The sequence below is a fragment of the Polyodon spathula genome, chromosome 45 (genome assembly GCF_017654505.1).
Source record: "Polyodon spathula isolate WHYD16114869_AA chromosome 45, ASM1765450v1, whole genome shotgun sequence".
Lineage (NCBI taxonomy): Eukaryota > Metazoa > Chordata > Actinopteri > Acipenseriformes > Polyodontidae > Polyodon > Polyodon spathula.
The window spans coordinates 1,364,774-1,382,273 of record NC_054578.1 but is presented as its reverse complement, the minus strand read 5'-3'; the positions used below and the strand labels follow the sequence as shown (position 1 = coordinate 1,382,273).

Below are 17,500 nucleotides of genomic sequence, written 5' to 3'. Positions count from 1 at the left end.
CTCAATGACCTCATCGAAGTTCTGGACTGACCCCCCCTTGCCCCAGGGGATCCTGGGATTGAGGAGGACTGTCTGCTCTAGGCACTCTAGCGCCTGTTTGTAATATTGAAAGTTGAGTGTGTAAAGAGGAGGAAAGTCCCGGGTCCCGGCTCTGTGCGCGGGGGCTGTGTGGGGATTCATTCAAATCACAGCAATGTTACTCTAGATTTTAAAAGGCTTTTAAAATTTTTAACTTGCATTGTGTGTGTGTGTGTGTGTGTGTGTGTGTGTGTGTGAGTGTCAGTGTGGGTCAATGTGTGTGTGAGTTTGTGTCAGTGTGTATGTGCGCGCCTGTCTGTCTGTCTGCTTCACGACAGTAAAACACAAACCCTTGTTTTGGTCAATCGTTCTTTTATTGTGAAACTCAGAAAGCAGTGAGAGATGCAGACGGCAGCGAGACTCGCTGGGGTAGAAAACACACCAGGACTTTCACAAAGCTGTACAATGCAATGCAGTTCAGAAACAAACCGAGTGGAAAATACAAACGCGTGCGAAACGAGACTGAAAACGAGAGGAAAGGGCTGCAGTAGTACAGTGCAGTGCAATATGTGGCCGCTAGGAGGCGCCATAGTTTTTATTTATTTATTTATTTATTTATTTTTAAGAATATTATCTTTGGAACAGAGTTCATAGCAAAATATATAGTTAGTATGTTTCTTACAGATTCAAAAAACATAATTACATATATATTTGGAATTATGCAAAATGTATTTTAAAACTAACACAGACACCAAGAAGAAGGGATTATATTGTAGCATCAAACTGAACAGGATTGTGGGGCTCTGTGTGTGTGTGTGTGTGTGTGTGTGTCTGTCTCGGTCTGTCTGTGTGTGTGTGTGTGTCTCTGTGTGTGTCAGTCTGTGTCTCAGTTCAGGTATTTCTCGGCTCTTCGAATCTGACAGTACAGCAGCAGAGAAAACCCGAGAGCAAAAACCTGAGAGGAGAGAGAGAGAGAGAGAGAGGAGAGAGAGAGAGAGATTATTATTAATAAGACACACTCACACTGACACACACACACACTGACACACACTCACACTGACACACTCACACACACTGTTACCTGCACGATTCCGATAGCGATCCCAAAGACGAGAACAGAATAAATGTGTTGGTGAAGCCAGTCCTTCACCTGCCTGTAACAGGCCTGAGAGACAGAGACAGAGAGACAGAGATGAATGTACTTTCAAAGTTTGAGGAGTTCTAGCCACCCCCTTAGAAATGCCAATGGTCTCACCGTGTCCCATGTCTTGCAGTGGGGCTGGACTGCAACACTGCAGCAGGAACGGGGGAGTACAGAGGTACCCAGCATCTCTTTCCAGTCGCTACTGTTATAAACTCCACAGCATTTAAACTGAGAGGAACACAGAGATTACTATGAGAGAGAAACACACAGAAACACACAGAGAAACTCTGACTCAACTCGACTCTCCATCTTACAGCGAAACTCGACTCTCCATCTCACAGAGAAACTCGACTCTCCATCTCACCGCGAAACTCAACTCTCCATCTCTCTTACAGACACTCTCAGCTCTCCACCTCTCTTACAGACACTCTCAGCTCCACCTCTCTCACAGACACTCTCAGCTCTCTATCTCTCTCACAGACATGCTCAGCTCTCCACCTCTCTCACAGACACTCTCAGCTCTATCTCAGCTCTCCACCTCTCTCACAGACACTCTCAGCTCTCTATCTCACTTTCTCCTGCACGGTGTCCCAGGCGACAGACAGCCCCTCGTTCCCCTTCTTGTTGTAGAAAATCATCCCTTTCTTCAGATCCTCCTGAGCGCTCCTGTCAAACTGAGAGATAGAGAGAGAGAGATACTAGGAACAATTCGGACACAGAACCACACTCCCCTCCCCTCCCTCCCTCTGTCCCCCCCACACACAGACGCACACACACTCCCCCTTCCACACACACTCTCTCCCCTCTCTCCTCTCACCTGCTCTCTGTAGAAGTACAGCACGCCCCCAACAATCACTTCAGTGAGGAAGATGAGCAGCAGAATCACAAAGAACTGAAACAGACAGACCCAGTGTGACACAGTCACTAATCGCAATCACTAATCACAGTGTGTCTGCACTACAGTATATGTTTCTAGCTGAAGCCCTTAGCAAGAGCGACTTACACTCTACAAAAAAATACAGATCAAGAATTGCAGTGCAGTTAAGAGCAAAGATATAAAACACAGTGACTTCGGTCCTAATAAGAGCAAATAATAGACAGATAGATACTATAGATAGAGAGAGAAATAGACAGATAGATACTATAGATAGAGAGAGAAATAGACAGAAAGATACTATAGATAGAGAGATACTATAGAGATAATTAGCCTGCAGTTCCCTCCCTGTGCAGCAGGGGGCAGTGTCACTCACACTCATCAGCAGACAGCGATGCTCTTTGACGGCCCCCAGGCAGCCGATGAAGCCGATCACCATGGTGACGCCCCCGGCAACCAGGATGAGGTTGGCAGCAGAGACTGATGGGAAGGAGGAGGACAGGCTGGCAAAGGGGGCTTGAGTGACAGCCAGCCACACCCCCACGCCAAACAAACCACACCCCCCGAGCTGGGAGGGGAGAAGAGGGTGAGTCTTATTATTAAACTCCCAGTGAAACCAGGACTGGATCACACTGCTGTGCAGCGGGAGTCTTATTATTAAACTCCTAGTGAAAGCAGGACTGGATCACACTGCTGTGCAGCGGGAGTCTGATTATTAAACTCCTAGTGAAAGCAGGACTGGATCACACTGCTGTGCAGCGGGAGTCTGATTATTAAACTCCTAGTGAAAGCAGGACTGGATCACACCGCTGTGCAGCGGGAGTCTGATTATTAAACTCCTAGTGAAAGCAGGACTGGATCACACTGCTGTGCAGCGGGAGTCTGATTATTAAACTCCTAGTGAAAGCAGGACTGGATCACACTGCTGTGCAGCGGGAGTCTGATTATTAAACTCCTAGTGAAAGCAGGACTGGATCACACTGCTGTGCAGCGGGAGTCTGATTATTAAACACCTAGTGAAAGCAGGACTGGATCACACTGCTGTGCAGCGGGAGTCTGATTATTAAACTCCTAGTGAAAGCAGGACTGGATCACACCGCTGTGCAGCGGGAGTCTGATTATTAAACTCCTAGTGAAAGCAGGACTGGATCACACTGCTGTGCAGCGGGAGTCTGATTATTAAACTCCTAGTGAAAGCAGGACTGGATCACACTGCTGTGCAGCGGGAGTCTGATTATTAAACTCCTAGTGAAAGCAGGACTGGATCACACCGCTGTGCAGCGGGAGTCTGATTATTAAACTCCTAGTGAAAGCAGGACTGGATCACACCGCTGTGCAGCGGGAGTCTGATTATTAAACTCCTAGTGAAAGCAGGACTGGATCACACTGCTGTGCAGCGGGAGTCTGATTATTAAACTCCTAGTGAAAGCAGGACTGGATCACACTGCTGTGCAGCGGGAGTCTGATTATTAAACTCCTAGTGAAAGCAGGACTGGATCACACTGCTGTGCAGCGGGAGTCTGATTATTAAACTCCTAGTGAAAGCAGGACTGGATCACACTGCTGTGCAGCGGGAGTCTGATTATTAAACTCCTAGTGAAAGCAGGACTGGATCACACTGCTGTGCAGCGGGAGTCTGATTATTAAACTCCTAGTGAAAGCAGGACTGGATCACACTGCTGTGCAGCGGGAGTCTGATTATTAAACTCCTAGTGAAAGCAGGACTGGATCACACACGCTGTGCAGCGGGAGTCTGATTATTAAACTCCTAGTGAAAGCAGGACTGGATCACACTGCTGTGCAGCGGGAGTCTGATTATTAAACTCCTAGTGAAAGCAGGACTGGATCACACTGCTGTGCAGCGGGAGTCTGATTATTAAACTCCTAGTGAAAGCAGGACTGGATCACACCGCTGTGCAGCGGGAGTCTGATTATTAAACTCCTAGTGAAAGCAGGACTGGATCACACCGCTGTGCAGCGGGAGTCTGATTATTAAACTCCTAGTGAAAGCAGGACCGGATCACACCGCTGTGCAGCGGGAGTCTAATTATTAAACCCCTAGTGAAACCTGATGAAACGAGCACGTCGCCCTCAACAGTCGTTGTGTCCATGGCTGAATAATCCTCGTAGCCACACTGGGGGGGGGGGGGACAGAAGTTTGCGCACAATTGACAGAAAGACAGACAGACAGCCCCTCCAGTATCCCACAATGCACTGCTCACCCAGAAGACCAGGTTGAAGATGAACATGAGGTACTTCAAACACCCGAGACAGTGATGTGATCCGGCCATCCTGAGAGAGAGAGAGAGGAGAGAGGACTGGAGCGCGAGATCCTCTCCCGGAGTCTGAGAGAGGAGGCTGGAGAGGGGAGAGGAGGGATCAGAGAGGAGAGGGGAGGGAGAGGAGAGGAGGAGAATCCTAGTGGCGATTGGAGAGGAGAGAGAGGAGGAGAGGAGAAGATTCCCAGAGGAGACTTTCAAACGTCCCACTATGGAGGAGGGGAGAGAGACCAAGACAGAGACAGAGAGACAGACAGAGCTCATAGACACTGATAAGCGAAGATAGATTGGGTCTCTATATTTGTAAATATTGCCGAGTATGGGAGGAAGAGACAGGTTGAAGGAGAGGAGAGTACTTCAAACACCCGAGAGAAAGAGTTAAGCCCCCCTTTATAGATTTCACTCACTTATATATTTGCAACCTGTCATATTTTAACCTTTGTATTTCTACTGTGATCTTCACTTGAAGTCTCCTACAAACGTACAAAGCGCATGTCTCTTCTGTGATCGTCTTTTGTTCGATTTTCTGACGACTCCTCTTCTCGATCTGGTTCTCAATTATCTCACACTCAGCCTACTCGAGACAGTGATGTGATCCGGCCATCCTGAGAGAGAGAGAGAGAGAGAGAAGAGGGGATAGAGGACTCTCCTCCAAATATCAACCTGGAACTGTTCATTTACCCTCTAAAAGAGCGTCGATTCTCTACTCAACTCTGAAACTCCCTATATCGGACAGGATAAATACACTTAAAACGTCTCCCTGCTTGGATTAGATAGTTTCTGAGAGGAGAGGGGGGAGAGGAGAGAGGAGAGAGGCTGAGAGGAGAGAGAGAGAGAGGAGAGAGGCTGAGGAGAGGGAGAGAGAGGAGAGAGCGATGAGAGGAGAGGAGAGGAGAGAGGAGTTGGAGAGGAGGAGAGAGAGAGAGAGGAGAGGGAGAGGAGGGTTTATTTCAGTATTTATGCATCTTTTTACAGAGTTGTTTCTGTGATTCATTATTCTGCCAATAAATCAACAGCTTCTTCAAATCAAACCCCTGAGATATAAACATTATAAATATATAAACGTTATAAATATATAAACGTTATAAACATTGGAAATATATAAATATTGGAAATATATAAATATTGGAAATATATAAACATTGGAAATATATAAATATTGGAAATATATAAATATTAAATATTAGGAACTTTCAGGAGGATGTTTGCATTGTTTCAGCGACAGGAAGTCACTCCCACAAACAGGACGTGTGTCACTGCTGAGATAAGAGCTAGCCAGCAATTATATAGAGTGTGTGTATATATATATATATATATATATATATATATATCTATATATTGATATAATATGTACTTCCTCCCTTATGACACATGAATGAGGGATTTTCTCCAGTGAAGTTGTTGACATTCTGCAAAGAAATCAGAGCAGAGAGAGCGAGGGAGAGAGGAGAGGAGAGAGGAGAGATGAGCTGAGATTAGAGAGGAGAGAGAGAGAGAGAGGAGAGAGGAGAGGGCGCCTAGAAGGATAGGAGAGATTCGATTGATACTGCTCCCGGGGCGCTCAAACTCACTTTGAGTTCTGCAAAAACCGGGTATTTTTCCTTCTATTGTGTTCTCACTAGGACAAAGATTGGTAAGTCTTTGCTCAATACAGACACAACAGAGATCGAGACAGGCTCTTACTCTTACCTGTCTTTCCTCGACCTTCTTTGCTCTTGCGTCTGATCTATGTAGAAGACTGTATTAAGACAGGCGCGTGCTGAAAGGTCGGAGGGTTCTTCGAGAGATTAACAAACGAATTGTTTGAGAGAAAGAAAACCTCTCTTTAATAACTCCTCCCTCCCGACTGCTCAGATCATCGCTTGATGATGCTGTATTAGAGGAGAGAGGCTGTCCTTGATGATGCTGTATTAGAGAGGCTGTACTCTCTGATGCTCCCCCTCTGATCTACTTCTAAAAATGGTTTTCTTCCAGACCTTCTCGATTAGAGGATCTCCTCCTTTGTCTCCTGCTCCGCCCGCCCCCCTCCTCCTGGGGATGATGCTCTCTAGAGGAGAGAGGCTGTATCGATGATGCTCTCTCCCTCTCTCCGCATTAACTAGATGGACATAATCTCCAGAGAGGCTGTATTGATGATGCTGTATTAGAGAGGCTGTGAGAGATGCTGTAATCTTCCTAGCTACTACGTACAGGAATCTCTCAGAGGACAGATCACTCCTCTAGCTACTCCGAGGGTATCTCCTCATCTCGCTGTAGAGGGGAGGGGCTGTATCGATGATGCTGTATTAGAGGAGAGAGGCTGTATTGATGATGCTGTATTAGAGGAGAGAGGCTGTATTGATGATGCTGTATTAGAGAGGCTGTATTGATGATGCTGTATTAGAGGAGAGAGGCTGTATTGATGATGCTGTATTAGAGAGGCTGTATTGATGATGCTGTATTAGAGGAGAGAGGCTGTATTGATGATGCTGTATTAGAGAGGCTGTATCGATGATGCTGTATTAGAGAGGCTGTATTGATGATGCTGTATTAGAGAGGCTGTATTGATGATGCTGTATTAGAGGAGAGAGGCTGTATTGATGATGCTGTATTAGAGAGGCTGTATTGATGATGCTGTATTAGAGAGGCTGTATTGATGATGCTGTATTAGAGAGGCTGTATTGATGATGCTGTATTAGAGGAGAGGCTGTATTGATGATGCTGTATTAGAGAGGCTGTATTGATGATGCTGTATTAGAGGAGAGAGGCTGTATCGATGATGCTGTATTAGAGAGGCTGTATCGATGATGCTGTATTAGAGGAGAGAGGCTGTATCGATGATGCTGTATTAGAGAGAGGCTGTATTGATGATGCTGTATTAGAGAGGCTGTATCGATGATGCTGTATTAGAGAGGCTGTATTGATGATGCTGTATTAGAGGAGAGAGGCTGTATTGATGATGCTGTATTAGAGAGAGGCTGTATTGATGATGCTGTATTAGAGAGGCTGTATTGATGATGCTGTATTAGAGAGGCTGTATTGATGATGCTGTATTAGAGAGGCTGTATTGATGATGCTGTATTAGAGAGGCTGTATTGATGATGCTGTATTAGAGGAGAGAGGCTGTATTGATGATGCTGTATTAGAGAGGCTGTATTGATGATGCTGTATTAGAGAGGCTGTATTGATGATGCTGTATTAGAGGAGAGAGGCTGTATTGATGATGCTGTATTAGAGGAGAGAGGCTGTATTGATGATGCTGTATTAGAGGAGAGAGGCTGTATTGATGATGCTGTATTAGAGGAGAGAGGCTGTATTGATGATGCTGTATTAGAGAGGCTGTATTGATGATGCTGTATTAGAGGAGAGAGGCTGTATTGATGATGCTGTATTAGAGAGGCTGTATTGATGATGCTGTATTAGAGGAGAGAGGCTGTATTGATGATGCTGTATTAGAGGAGAGAGGCTGTATTGATGATGCTGTATTAGAGAGGCTGTATTGATGATGCTGTATTAGAGAGGCTGTATTGATGATGCTGTATTAGAGAGGCTGTATTGATGATGCTGTATTAGAGAGGCTGTATTGATGATGCTGTATTAGAGGAGAGAGGCTGTATTGATGATGCTGTATTAGAGAGGCTGTATTGATGATGCTGTATTAGAGGAGAGAGGCTGTATTGATGATGCTGTATTAGAGAGGCTGTATTGATGATGCTGTATTAGAGAGGCTGTATCGATGATGCTGTATTAGAGAGGCTGTATTGATGATGCTGTATTAGAGGAGAGAGGCTGTATTGATGATGCTGTATTAGAGAGGCTGTATTGATGATGCTGTATTAGAGAGGCTGTATTGATGATGCTGTATTAGAGGAGAGAGGCTGTATTGATGATGCTGTATTAGAGAGGCTGTATTGATGATGCTGTATTAGAGAGAGGCTGTATTGATGATGCTGTATGTAGAGCTGAGAGAGGCTGTATTGATGATGCTGTATTAGAGAGGCTGTATTGATGATGCTGTATTAGAGGAGAGAGGCTGTATTGATGATGCTGTATTAGAGAGGCTGTATTGATGATGCTGTATTAGAGGAGAGAGGCTGTATTGATGATGCTGTATTAGAGAGGCTGTATTGATGATGCTGTATTAGAGGAGAGAGGCTGTATTGATGATGCTGTATTAGAGAGGCTGTATTGATGATGCTGTATTAGAGGAGAGAGGCTGTATTGATGATGCTGTATTAGAGAGGCTGTATTGATGATGCTGTATTAGAGGAGAGAGGCTGTATTGATGATGCTGTATTAGAGAGGCTGTATTGATGATGCTGCATTAGAGGAGAGAGGCTGTAGATGATGCTGTATTAGATGAGAGCTGTATTGATGATGCTGTATTAGAGAGGCTGTATTGATGATGCTGTATTAGAGGAGAGAGGCTGTATCGATGATGCTGTATTAGAGATTCGAGAGGAGAGAGGCTGTATCTGTATCGATGATGTTGTATTAGAGAGGCTGTATGATGATGCTGTATTAGAGGAGAGAGGCTGTATTGATGATGCTGTATTAGAGAGGCTGTATTGATGATGCTGTATTAGAGGAGAGAGGCTGTATCGATGATGCTGTATTAGAGGAGAGAGGCTGTATTGATGATGCTGTATTAGAGAGGCTGTATTGATGATGCTGTATTAGAGGAGAGAGGCTGTATTGATGATGCTGTATTAGAGGAGAGAGGCTGTATTGATGATGCTGTATTAGAGAGGCTGGAGAGGCTGTATTGATGATGCTGTATTAGAGGAGAGAGGCTGTATTGATGATGCTGTATTAGAGAGGCTGTATTGATGATGCTGTATTAGAGGAGAGAGGCTGTATTGATGATGCTGTATTAGAGAGGCTGTATTGATGATGCTGTATTAGAGAGGCTGTATCGATGATGCTGTATTAGAGAGGCTGTATTGATGATGCTGTATTAGAGAGGCTGTATTGATGATGCTGTATTAGAGAGGCTGTATTGATGATGCTGTATTAGAGAGGCTGTATTGATGATGGTCTATTAGAGGCTGTATTGATCAGTGTATTATATATGGTAGCAACAGACTGGAGATTATTATTTGTTTCTTAGGAGACACCTTTATCCAAAGCAACTCACAGAGACCAGGATGTGTGCTCTATCGGCTGCAGAGACTGTTAAAACAACGTCTCGCCTGAAGGACGGAGCACAAGGAGGTTCAGGGACTCGCTCAGGGTCTCACACAGAGACACAGCGAGTCAGGGGCTGCTGCAGAGTCACTTCCAATAGGACCTCGTTTGTTTGATGTCTCATCAGAAGGACGGCGCACAAGGAGGTTGAGCTCAGAGCTTAAAGCTCCACTTTTAAACCCGAAGATGTTTCTGTGAGACTGACAGCCTGTCTGTCCGTCTGTCACACAGTGTCCCCCTGCGCTGGCGTGCAGGAGTCTGCAAGGATCTCTCTCTGCTCAAATTCCGTGCTTTCTGAATCTGGGATATTTTACATGGGAAAAAAAAAAAAAAAAGCCATCTGGATCTCATTACTTGTCTCTCTCTCTGCGAGACTGTGGCGCCCTGCTGCCCTCGTGTGGTTTGATAGAGGAACTACAGCCAGCCTCTTAAACCTGCCACTGCACACGCTACTGAGAGTAAAGTGAGCTACTAAAAGAGAAGTACTGCGGCCGCCACCATAATTCTAGTTCAGCGTTGTGTTCACTGCTCTGTAAGAGCAGGCGCTGTTGACTGACCAGTTAGTTTACACCCTCCCCCAGACAGTGGAGCATGGATAACTTACTGAATCAGACTATAAAAACCGACTGCTCTCAAACTGACAAAAACTCAACACAATAGAGGGAGACGCGCCTCGGGTTAACCACTAAAACCCAAGGGAGCGAGGGGAGGGGGGGGACCCACACCCACGTTGGAGACGCCCGACACTCGGAGAGGTTCTGGATTCCAGATCGCTCCGACTCTTCTCTTCCAGGCTCCGCTCTGCGAACCCAGTTTCATAAAGACAGACGAGACCCAGACGTCACTCAGACCAAATCCTTTAATATTTATTTTTTTTAAAAATAAAACAAAAAACACCCAAAACCATGAATAAAGCAGCAAGAAAATAAATACAAATGTTCCTTCTTCAGTTTGAAAAACATCCCATTTTAATTTATTAAAACACAAACCCCTCCCCCACAAACCAGGCTAAAATCTTGAGCCTCAGTCTCCTTTACTTTAATAGATCTCAGAAAAAACAAGAATTACAGACCATAATAACACCTCGGGTATAAAAACGTATGGTCAGGAGAAGCGTTGCCTTTCCGTGGAAACTCACAACACAGGAAGTAAACAAAACAGGGCAGAACAGAAAAACAGCTGCTTCCAGCAGTGGGCAGGGCGGTTGCCGTGGTGACGGGACGAGGCGGTGGCGTTGCTGTGGAGACCCGGGGGGGGGGGTGATGCAGCTGGACTCGCTGGTAATGTTTGATTGACGGATGAATCGTTTTCTAGCGCATTCGGTACTCACAGGTCTTGGAAATCTCGCAGAGCTGCCCTTTGAAATCGATATCAATGGAGAAGTCAAGATCACGCTGGAGAGAGAGAGAGAGAGAGAGAGAGAGAGAGAGAGAGAGAGGAGAGAGAGAGAGAGAGAGATTAGCTCCAGTTACTGCAGTGAATCACAAGCCTGCTGAACACACAGCTGTAGAGGGGGTCCAATTCAGTATGTTAACAAGGGAACATTATTCAGCAGCTTTCACTGGACTCTATGAAGCTGAAGGAGTGGATTCTCTGGTTCCCAGTGCTCCCAGTTCAGCACTCACATTGTTCTTGGCGTTGGGCTTCATGGAGATGGTTCCCAGGATCTCCTCTCCGGTCTTCACGGTGAGGTAATCGTCCAGGTAGAACACAGTCTGCTTCCAGTGAGTGTAGGGAGACTCGGGGCCTGAGAGCGAGAGAGAGGATTAACACACAGTCTGAGAACAAGCGCCTCCCCAAAACCTGCCCCTCAGGCAGACAGAATTCCCAGGACTCAGCCAATGGTCCTGTTAGGAGAGGGACGGCAGAACTAGCCGTCCAGCGTGGAGACTGAGCCACGGAGACCAGTCACAGCTGCGCGTACGAGAGAGAGAGGAGGAATCTCTACGGCGTTGTGCTGATGTTCGCGGTTTAGGTGCGTCAGCAAAACTTAAAATTGTCACATCAATAAAATCTTTATTTTGGTAATCGAGCTGCATCAGAGGAAGCCTGATTGAGAAGCGCCTGCCCGAGGGACCGGGAGCGACACAGAGGCGACAAGAAATAGCATATGAGAGTGTGTGTGTGTGTGTGTGTGTGTGACCACCACTACTGCGATTCCAGTATACTGTGTTTATTTACTTTGTGTAAGAGTAACACATCTTTAAAAATGTTAATTGCAAAGACGGCATTTACCCAGCATTGTTTTGGCAGTATTAGAAATGGCAGAAAAGATAAATTATATATAGAAACAGATATTCGTGTAAAGCGCTCGCTCTCGCTCTGAAGTGGAGAGGAGGAGAATCCCGCGAGCGGAATGGTTTGCTGCACTGGGAGCTGTGGTTTGGGCTGCACTCACTGGTGGAGAAGCCAGTTCTCTTGTGACAGCGAGTGAACTCAATGTTGAAGTAGGTGACCAGCGCGTGGGTGTAGTCATTCCTCTTCACTTGCAGGCAGAAAGGAGAGGAGAAGGACAGGTCTTCAATCTTCACTGTGTAGATATCAACCTCCTGAGAGAGAGAGAGAGAGAGAGGATTAACACAAAGGGAGGGGTACAGGATTCAAAAAGGTTAGAGACTTAAATGAGGTTTCTCTGCTAACTTGACTCTCTCTCAGTCTCATCTGGTTTGGAGTTTCTGATCCAGTGCAGTTCTGGGTGACGAAGGCATTAAAACGTTTCTCCCAGTTGACTTGGTCTCTCGTGGTTGTGCCTCACAGCCCCCGCCCCCCCCCGTTCTCTCCGTTCCTCACCTTGATCAGACAGGCGCTCGAGACCAGCTGCTTCGGGTCCACGACGTCCACCAGCGGCTCCTTGATTGCGACCTCTTTAATGCAGGACATGTCAAACCCATAGACGTTCTCCCACCCTGAGATGGAGCACAGGGGACAGAGGACAGAGAATTAGCTGCACATCAGCTCCTGGCTGGCTCCCTGCCCTCTGACTGTATACTGTGTGTGTGTGTTTCTGCCTCGCTGCACTCACTGGATTGTATACTGTGTGTGTGTGGTGTGTGGGGGTGTGTGTGTTTCTGGCTCTCCGCACTCAGTGGATTGTATACTGTGTGTCAGTGTGTGTGTGTGGGGGTGTGTGTGTGTTATCTGTGTCGACATGAACCCGGTGTGCTGCAGGTGTCTGACATCACACACCCCTACACGGATTGTTACTGCCTGCAGTGTTGTGGGTGTGTGGGGGAGGTGTGGATCTACCGTCGTGGTCCCCTGTCCTGTTCCCCTCATGCGACTTGTGTAGACCGACCTGTGTGTGAGTGTGTGTGTTGTTTCTGCTGTGACCTGCACTACGGTGTGATTGTATACTCCTGGTGTGTGTGGTGTCCCAGTGTAAGTGGTACTCGAGTGTGGTGTGTGTGGGGGTGTGTGTGTTTCTGGCTCTCCGCACTCACAGTGGATTTTGTATTCCTTGTATTGTCTGTCTTCAATGGCCGTCACGTACAGAGTCGCTCTGTCGGGGAAAATCAGACCATCTGGTTTCTGGGAAGAGAACAGAAATAGGGTTAGACCAGACAGCCCTGCCCCTCCCCTTCATCACCCAGGCCCTGCCCCCCTCCTCCAGGCCCCGCCCCCTCACCAGCCACTTGTCCCGGGCGTAGATGACTGTGTTCAGCATGGACTCGTAAAACAGACAGTATCCCATCCACTCGGAGATGATGATATCCACCTTCTCCACTGGCAGAGTGACCTCCTCCACCTTCCCCTTGATTATAGACACGACTGCAGAGAGAATTAATACAGGACTCAGATCACACACACACCTTCCTAATAGAATCGACCAGCGTCTGCAGCGCGCACACTCACTGTGATCCAGCTGGGCCCAGCACCTCGCTGCGCACGACACAGCACAGCTGGCCTCACTGTGTAGTGGCAGAATCGTGACGCATACACCACCCTCACTGTGATCGCAGCTGGCTGGGTTAGTGGCACGCACACACACACACACACACACACACACACTCACTGTGATCCAGCTGGCTGGGTTAGTGGCAGCGCACACACACACACACACACACACACACACACACACACACTCACTGTGATCCAGTTTGTTGGCCTTGACGATTTTCACAGCGTAGTCAGAAATACTGGAACACTCGATCTGAAACAAAAACGAGAAATAATACTATAATAAATCAAAACATGGCAGCCAGACATCAAATCCCACAGACACACACACAGCCCAATAGAAATACTGGAAGAACACCTCGATGTATGGGAAACAAAAACGAGAATAATACTATAATAAATCAAACACCATGGCAGCCAAGATCAAATCCGACAGACACTTTGACGCCGGCCCAGCCCTGGCCCAGGCGCTCCCCCCCCTCGATCTGAAACAAAAACGAGAAATAATACTATAATAAATCAAAACATGGCAGCCAGACATCAAATCCTACAGACACACCCCAGCCCTCCCCTCCCCTCCCGGGAGAGCGCCGCCCAGCCCTCCCCTCTCCGAGTACAGCTCCTCTCCCCTCTCACCCCAATCACTTTCTTGGCTCCTGCTTTAGCAGCGAACATGCACAGGATCCCTGTGCCGCTGCCCACGTCCAGGACCACCTTGTCCTTGAAGAGATGCTTGTTGTGGAACATGGAGTTCCTGTAGGTGAGCGTCCGAACCTCGTCCTTCAGCATCTCCTGCAGCATCCACAGGAGGGGGGAGGGGGTGGGGGAGAGGGTTAATACAAGGCAGTGCGCTTCAGCACAGCACCAATCTGCAGGCAGGTCAACACCGATGCTACAGCCAGCGACAAAAAAAGTCCATCTAGAATTCAGACAATTGAAACTATGAGAGAGTCAGTTCTATTCTATTTGTCATTTAGAATCAAATGACACTAAAAAAATATGAGTGTAAATTTCAGGTTAGATTTCTAAAACGTCACATTTTTCAAATTAAGTGAAGCCCCAGGAAAAACTACAAAGAGGAGCAGAATTCAATATGATAACAAGGGAACATTATTCAGCAGCTTTCACTGGACTCTATGAAGCTGAGGGAGTTCATTCTATATAGAGGGGGTGCAATTCAATATGTTAACAAGGGAACATTATTCAGCAGCTTTCACTGGACTCTATGAAGCTGAGGGAGTTCATTCTATATAGAGGGGGTGGGTTCATGCTGTATAGAGAGGGGGGCGAGTCCTCCTGTACCGTGCCGTATCCCATGCGTTCCCATGTATTTCGCTCACCTCGTGGATGCCGAAGTGAGCGTACGAGTCAAAGTAATAATCCTTAGACGTCATCTCCTCTGCTTGGGGCTTCACGGAGCTTTCCGCAGCGCTGCACGACACCTGCAGGGGGAGACACACGCATTCACTCACCCAGAACAACAGGCAAAATAAAACCACAAATAAACACTCCGTCCCGGTCAAGCGTTTGCAGGACTGGGGTACCCCGGTCCCACTTAAAACACAGAGAGATCTAGAGACACAGCACACCCTGCTGATAACGAACCGGGTCCCAGCGCTGCCTGTTAGACCCGAGGGGTTCGCTAGAGGGAACGGGACACTGGGAATGAACGATCCTGCTGGGAATTCAGCTGGAATTGCACTCGCCTCTTCATCTCGACTGCGCTGCAAGAAACAGAAATCCCGAACTGAAGCTCAGCTTACTCAAAATCCCACCTGAATCGTTTGAGGTGCGCCGCATCCCAATCTAGCGCGACTGACGGGTATAATAATAATGGATTACGAGAACCTTCCAGGTCAGGACGATTCGTAACAGATGCCCAGTCTGGGATTCTTGCATGCTAGAGATTTATTGTTTTATTTTAAATTTTGGCACCGGGTTAGAGAGACGCTTAGATGTTAGCGAGATTGTATAAAAGCACTTGTGATAAACCGTGTGTATCAATATAAAAGTTTAAATGCTATTTTTTTTTAAACTCGGTACTTTATTGAACCCCCCAGCCCCCCAGTCCCCAGGATGAATGAATGACGTCAGAGCACGTTTCGGCTAGCTGGAGAGCAGCAGCGCGACTCAACACAAAGAAAGGGAAAAAAAAAAAACACGCAAAACACAGCGAGATTTAAACACAACCTCGTGCGCCCGGGCGCGACCTCCGTGTCAGAAACACGCGTGTTGAGAGCGTGTCGCAGTTTGGAGGGACACGCGGTCTCACCCACGCTGGTCATTACTACGAAATAAAAGACACGCACGAACACATCCACGGGGACGCGTTTCCAATCTCTGCGTTAACAGCGATCGCATCATTAATATTATTAATAATAATATCATCAGCATTATTATCATTATTATCATTATTAGCGATAGTGGCGCTGGCGAAGCTGACCTCTACATAATTATTAACGTCACTTTTCAAAACATTTTAGAAGAGGAGACACGTTTAAAATAATAATAATAATAATAATAATAATCAGCAAGTCATCGTTAATTTGGGCATGAAAAATACAACTGAAAAAAGCAGCAGCAGCACCGGGGCCCCCCCGTCTGCAGTCCCTCCCCTCCCGGCTCGAAAGCCTCGCCGCGTCCGCAGCCGCTTCCCTCCCCTCCCGGCTCGAAAGCCTCGCCGCGTCCGCAGCCGCTTCCCTCCCCTCCCGGCTCGAAAGCCTCGCCGCGTCCGCAGCCGCTTCCCTCCCCTCCCGGCTCGAAAGCCTCGCCGCTCACCTCCATCACCGCGCTTTCCGCCATTTCGCGACTCTGCCTCTCCTGCAGCAGCGCCACGCTGACCTTACACCGGCCCGGCCCCGCCCGCCCCGCGAACCGCGCCTCCTGATAGGACGATAGGCGCCCCCGGACCCCGCCCACAGGAGGAGAGGGCAGCGCGGATAGGGTCAGGCCGCAGCGCCCCGCCTATCGACGTGAATCGGGCGCGGTGATAGGATGTGAAGGGGCTGCAGATCCCGCCCACACCCTGGCAGGGCGCCGCTGTGAAGCTGCAGCCCGTGTCCGCCATTGCGGCTCCGACTCCTCGTTGTTTTCTCGCCCGATTCCGACCGCAGCGGAGCCGCAATGGCGCCCGTTTCAACGCGCCCGGGTGCGGCGAGCGGAGGCGTTTCCATGAACGCAGAATGGGTTGAAATTACCTTTAGGAAGCGCTGAGAAAGGGACTGACTGGCACGCCTCTCCTCCAATCGCAGTCAGTCTTTACCCCCCCCCCCACCGCGTTTTAATAAAACACCAAAAAAATCCCACCCCCCTATCCCACCCCCCTATCCAGCCCTGGGCCTCCTCTCGCTGCCCGATCCACCCCCCCTCTAGGTGGGGGCCCCCCCCCCCCCTCTCCTAGGTGGGGGGCCCCCCCCCTCTCTCTCTGCCCTCTCCCCTAGGTGGGTGGGATCTTCTCTCTTCTCTCTTCTCTCTTCTATCCCCCCCCCTATCCTCCTCCCCCCCCCCCCCTTCAATGCCTATCCTCGCTTCCAGCTGGTATCCGCTCAAGACTGTCCGGTCCCGAGTATAGGCCGAGAAGACAGCATGTTCGGTCACGAGTCCAAGACAAGAATAAGAGCATACGAAATAAAAGACAAGAATAAATAATAATAATAATAATAATAATAATAATAATAATAATAATAATAATAATAATAATAATCGCAACGCTTGCAAATCGAATCGACGGCCGGAGCGATTGTATTCGGAGCATTTTGCATTTTGCAACACACTGCGGCGGAATCATATTTGCACAATCTTATCACCCTAGCGATAAGGACAGTCGCTGCAACCTCTCTCTCTCTCATCTCCATCTCTCTCCATCTCTCCATCTCTCCTCTCTCCCTCCTGAATATCTCTCTCCCTCTCTCCACACACGCACCGCGTCTCTCTGAATCCTCATTCTGCATCGCTGCCCGCAGTGACCGGGCTCCTCTCCTCTATCTCTCCTCTCTCTCTCTCTCTCTCTCTATCTCTCTCTCCTCTCTCTCTCTCTCTCTCTCTCTCTCCTCTCCTCCTAGCCTAGATCTCTATCTCATCCCTCAATTCCAGAGTGAGACGGGATGCGCTGCCATCGAAGGA

General features: G+C 47.9%; 3 protein-coding genes across 3 annotated transcripts in view; 1 reads left to right on the top strand and 2 right to left on the bottom strand.

Moving 5' to 3' along the window:
- Window positions 1-372, top strand: part of bcl2l12 (BCL2 like 12) — a 5,769-nt gene extending 5,397 nt beyond the window's left edge. Inside the window, exon 7 of the mRNA XM_041237531.1 lies at window positions 1-372. This exon is cut by the window's left edge and continues 15 nt beyond it. Coding sequence (XP_041093465.1) covers window positions 1-30 — 30 coding nt within the window. The 3' untranslated portion in view covers window positions 31-372.
- A 451-nt stretch (window positions 373-823) lies between these two features.
- On the bottom strand, window positions 824-4,327 carry tspan4b (tetraspanin 4b). Its single transcript, XM_041237705.1, has 7 exons — window positions 4,259-4,327; window positions 2,413-2,604; window positions 1,980-2,054; window positions 1,735-1,836; window positions 1,274-1,390; window positions 1,100-1,183; window positions 824-973 (listed from the first exon to the last, which is right to left on the bottom strand). The coding sequence occupies exons 1-7, from the start codon at window positions 4,325-4,327 to the stop codon at window positions 905-907; spliced, it is 708 nt and encodes a 235-aa protein (XP_041093639.1). The 3' UTR covers window positions 824-904.
- A 6,099-nt stretch (window positions 4,328-10,426) lies between these two features.
- Window positions 10,427-16,341, bottom strand: prmt1 (protein arginine methyltransferase 1). Its single transcript, XM_041237714.1, has 10 exons — window positions 16,157-16,341; window positions 14,719-14,820; window positions 14,015-14,170; window positions 13,568-13,631; window positions 13,107-13,249; window positions 12,922-13,009; window positions 12,272-12,387; window positions 11,880-12,030; window positions 11,107-11,228; window positions 10,427-10,875 (listed from the first exon to the last, which is right to left on the bottom strand). Exons 1-10 carry the CDS (start codon window positions 16,178-16,180, stop codon window positions 10,792-10,794), a joined length of 1,050 nt encoding a protein of 349 aa, XP_041093648.1. The 5' UTR covers window positions 16,181-16,341; the 3' UTR covers window positions 10,427-10,791.
- Window positions 16,342-17,500: the final 1,159 nt, after the last annotated feature.

Excerpts from the sequence above, each read along its gene's own strand:
- tspan4b (XM_041237705.1), bottom strand. The coding sequence starts at position 4,327 with ATGGCCGGATCACATCACTGTCTCGGGTGTTTGAAGTACCTCATGTTC. Across the intron at positions 1,391-1,734 it reads GGGACACCGTGCAGGAGAAA|TTTAAATGCTGTGGAGTTTA; the intron begins GTGAGATAGAGA and ends TGTTCCTCTCAG. Across the intron at positions 1,184-1,273 it reads ACTGCAAGACATGGGACACG|GCCTGTTACAGGCAGGTGAA; the intron begins GTGAGACCATTG and ends TCTGTCTCTCAG.
- prmt1 (XM_041237714.1), bottom strand. The coding sequence starts at position 16,180 with ATGGCGGAAAGCGCGGTGATGGAG. Across the intron at positions 14,171-14,718 it reads CTCACTTCGGCATCCACGAG|GAGATGCTGAAGGACGAGGT; the intron begins GTGAGCGAAATA and ends TGGATGCTGCAG. Across the intron at positions 13,632-14,014 it reads GAGCCAAGAAAGTGATTGGG|ATCGAGTGTTCCAGTATTTC; the intron begins GTGAGAGGGGAG and ends TTTTTGTTTCAG.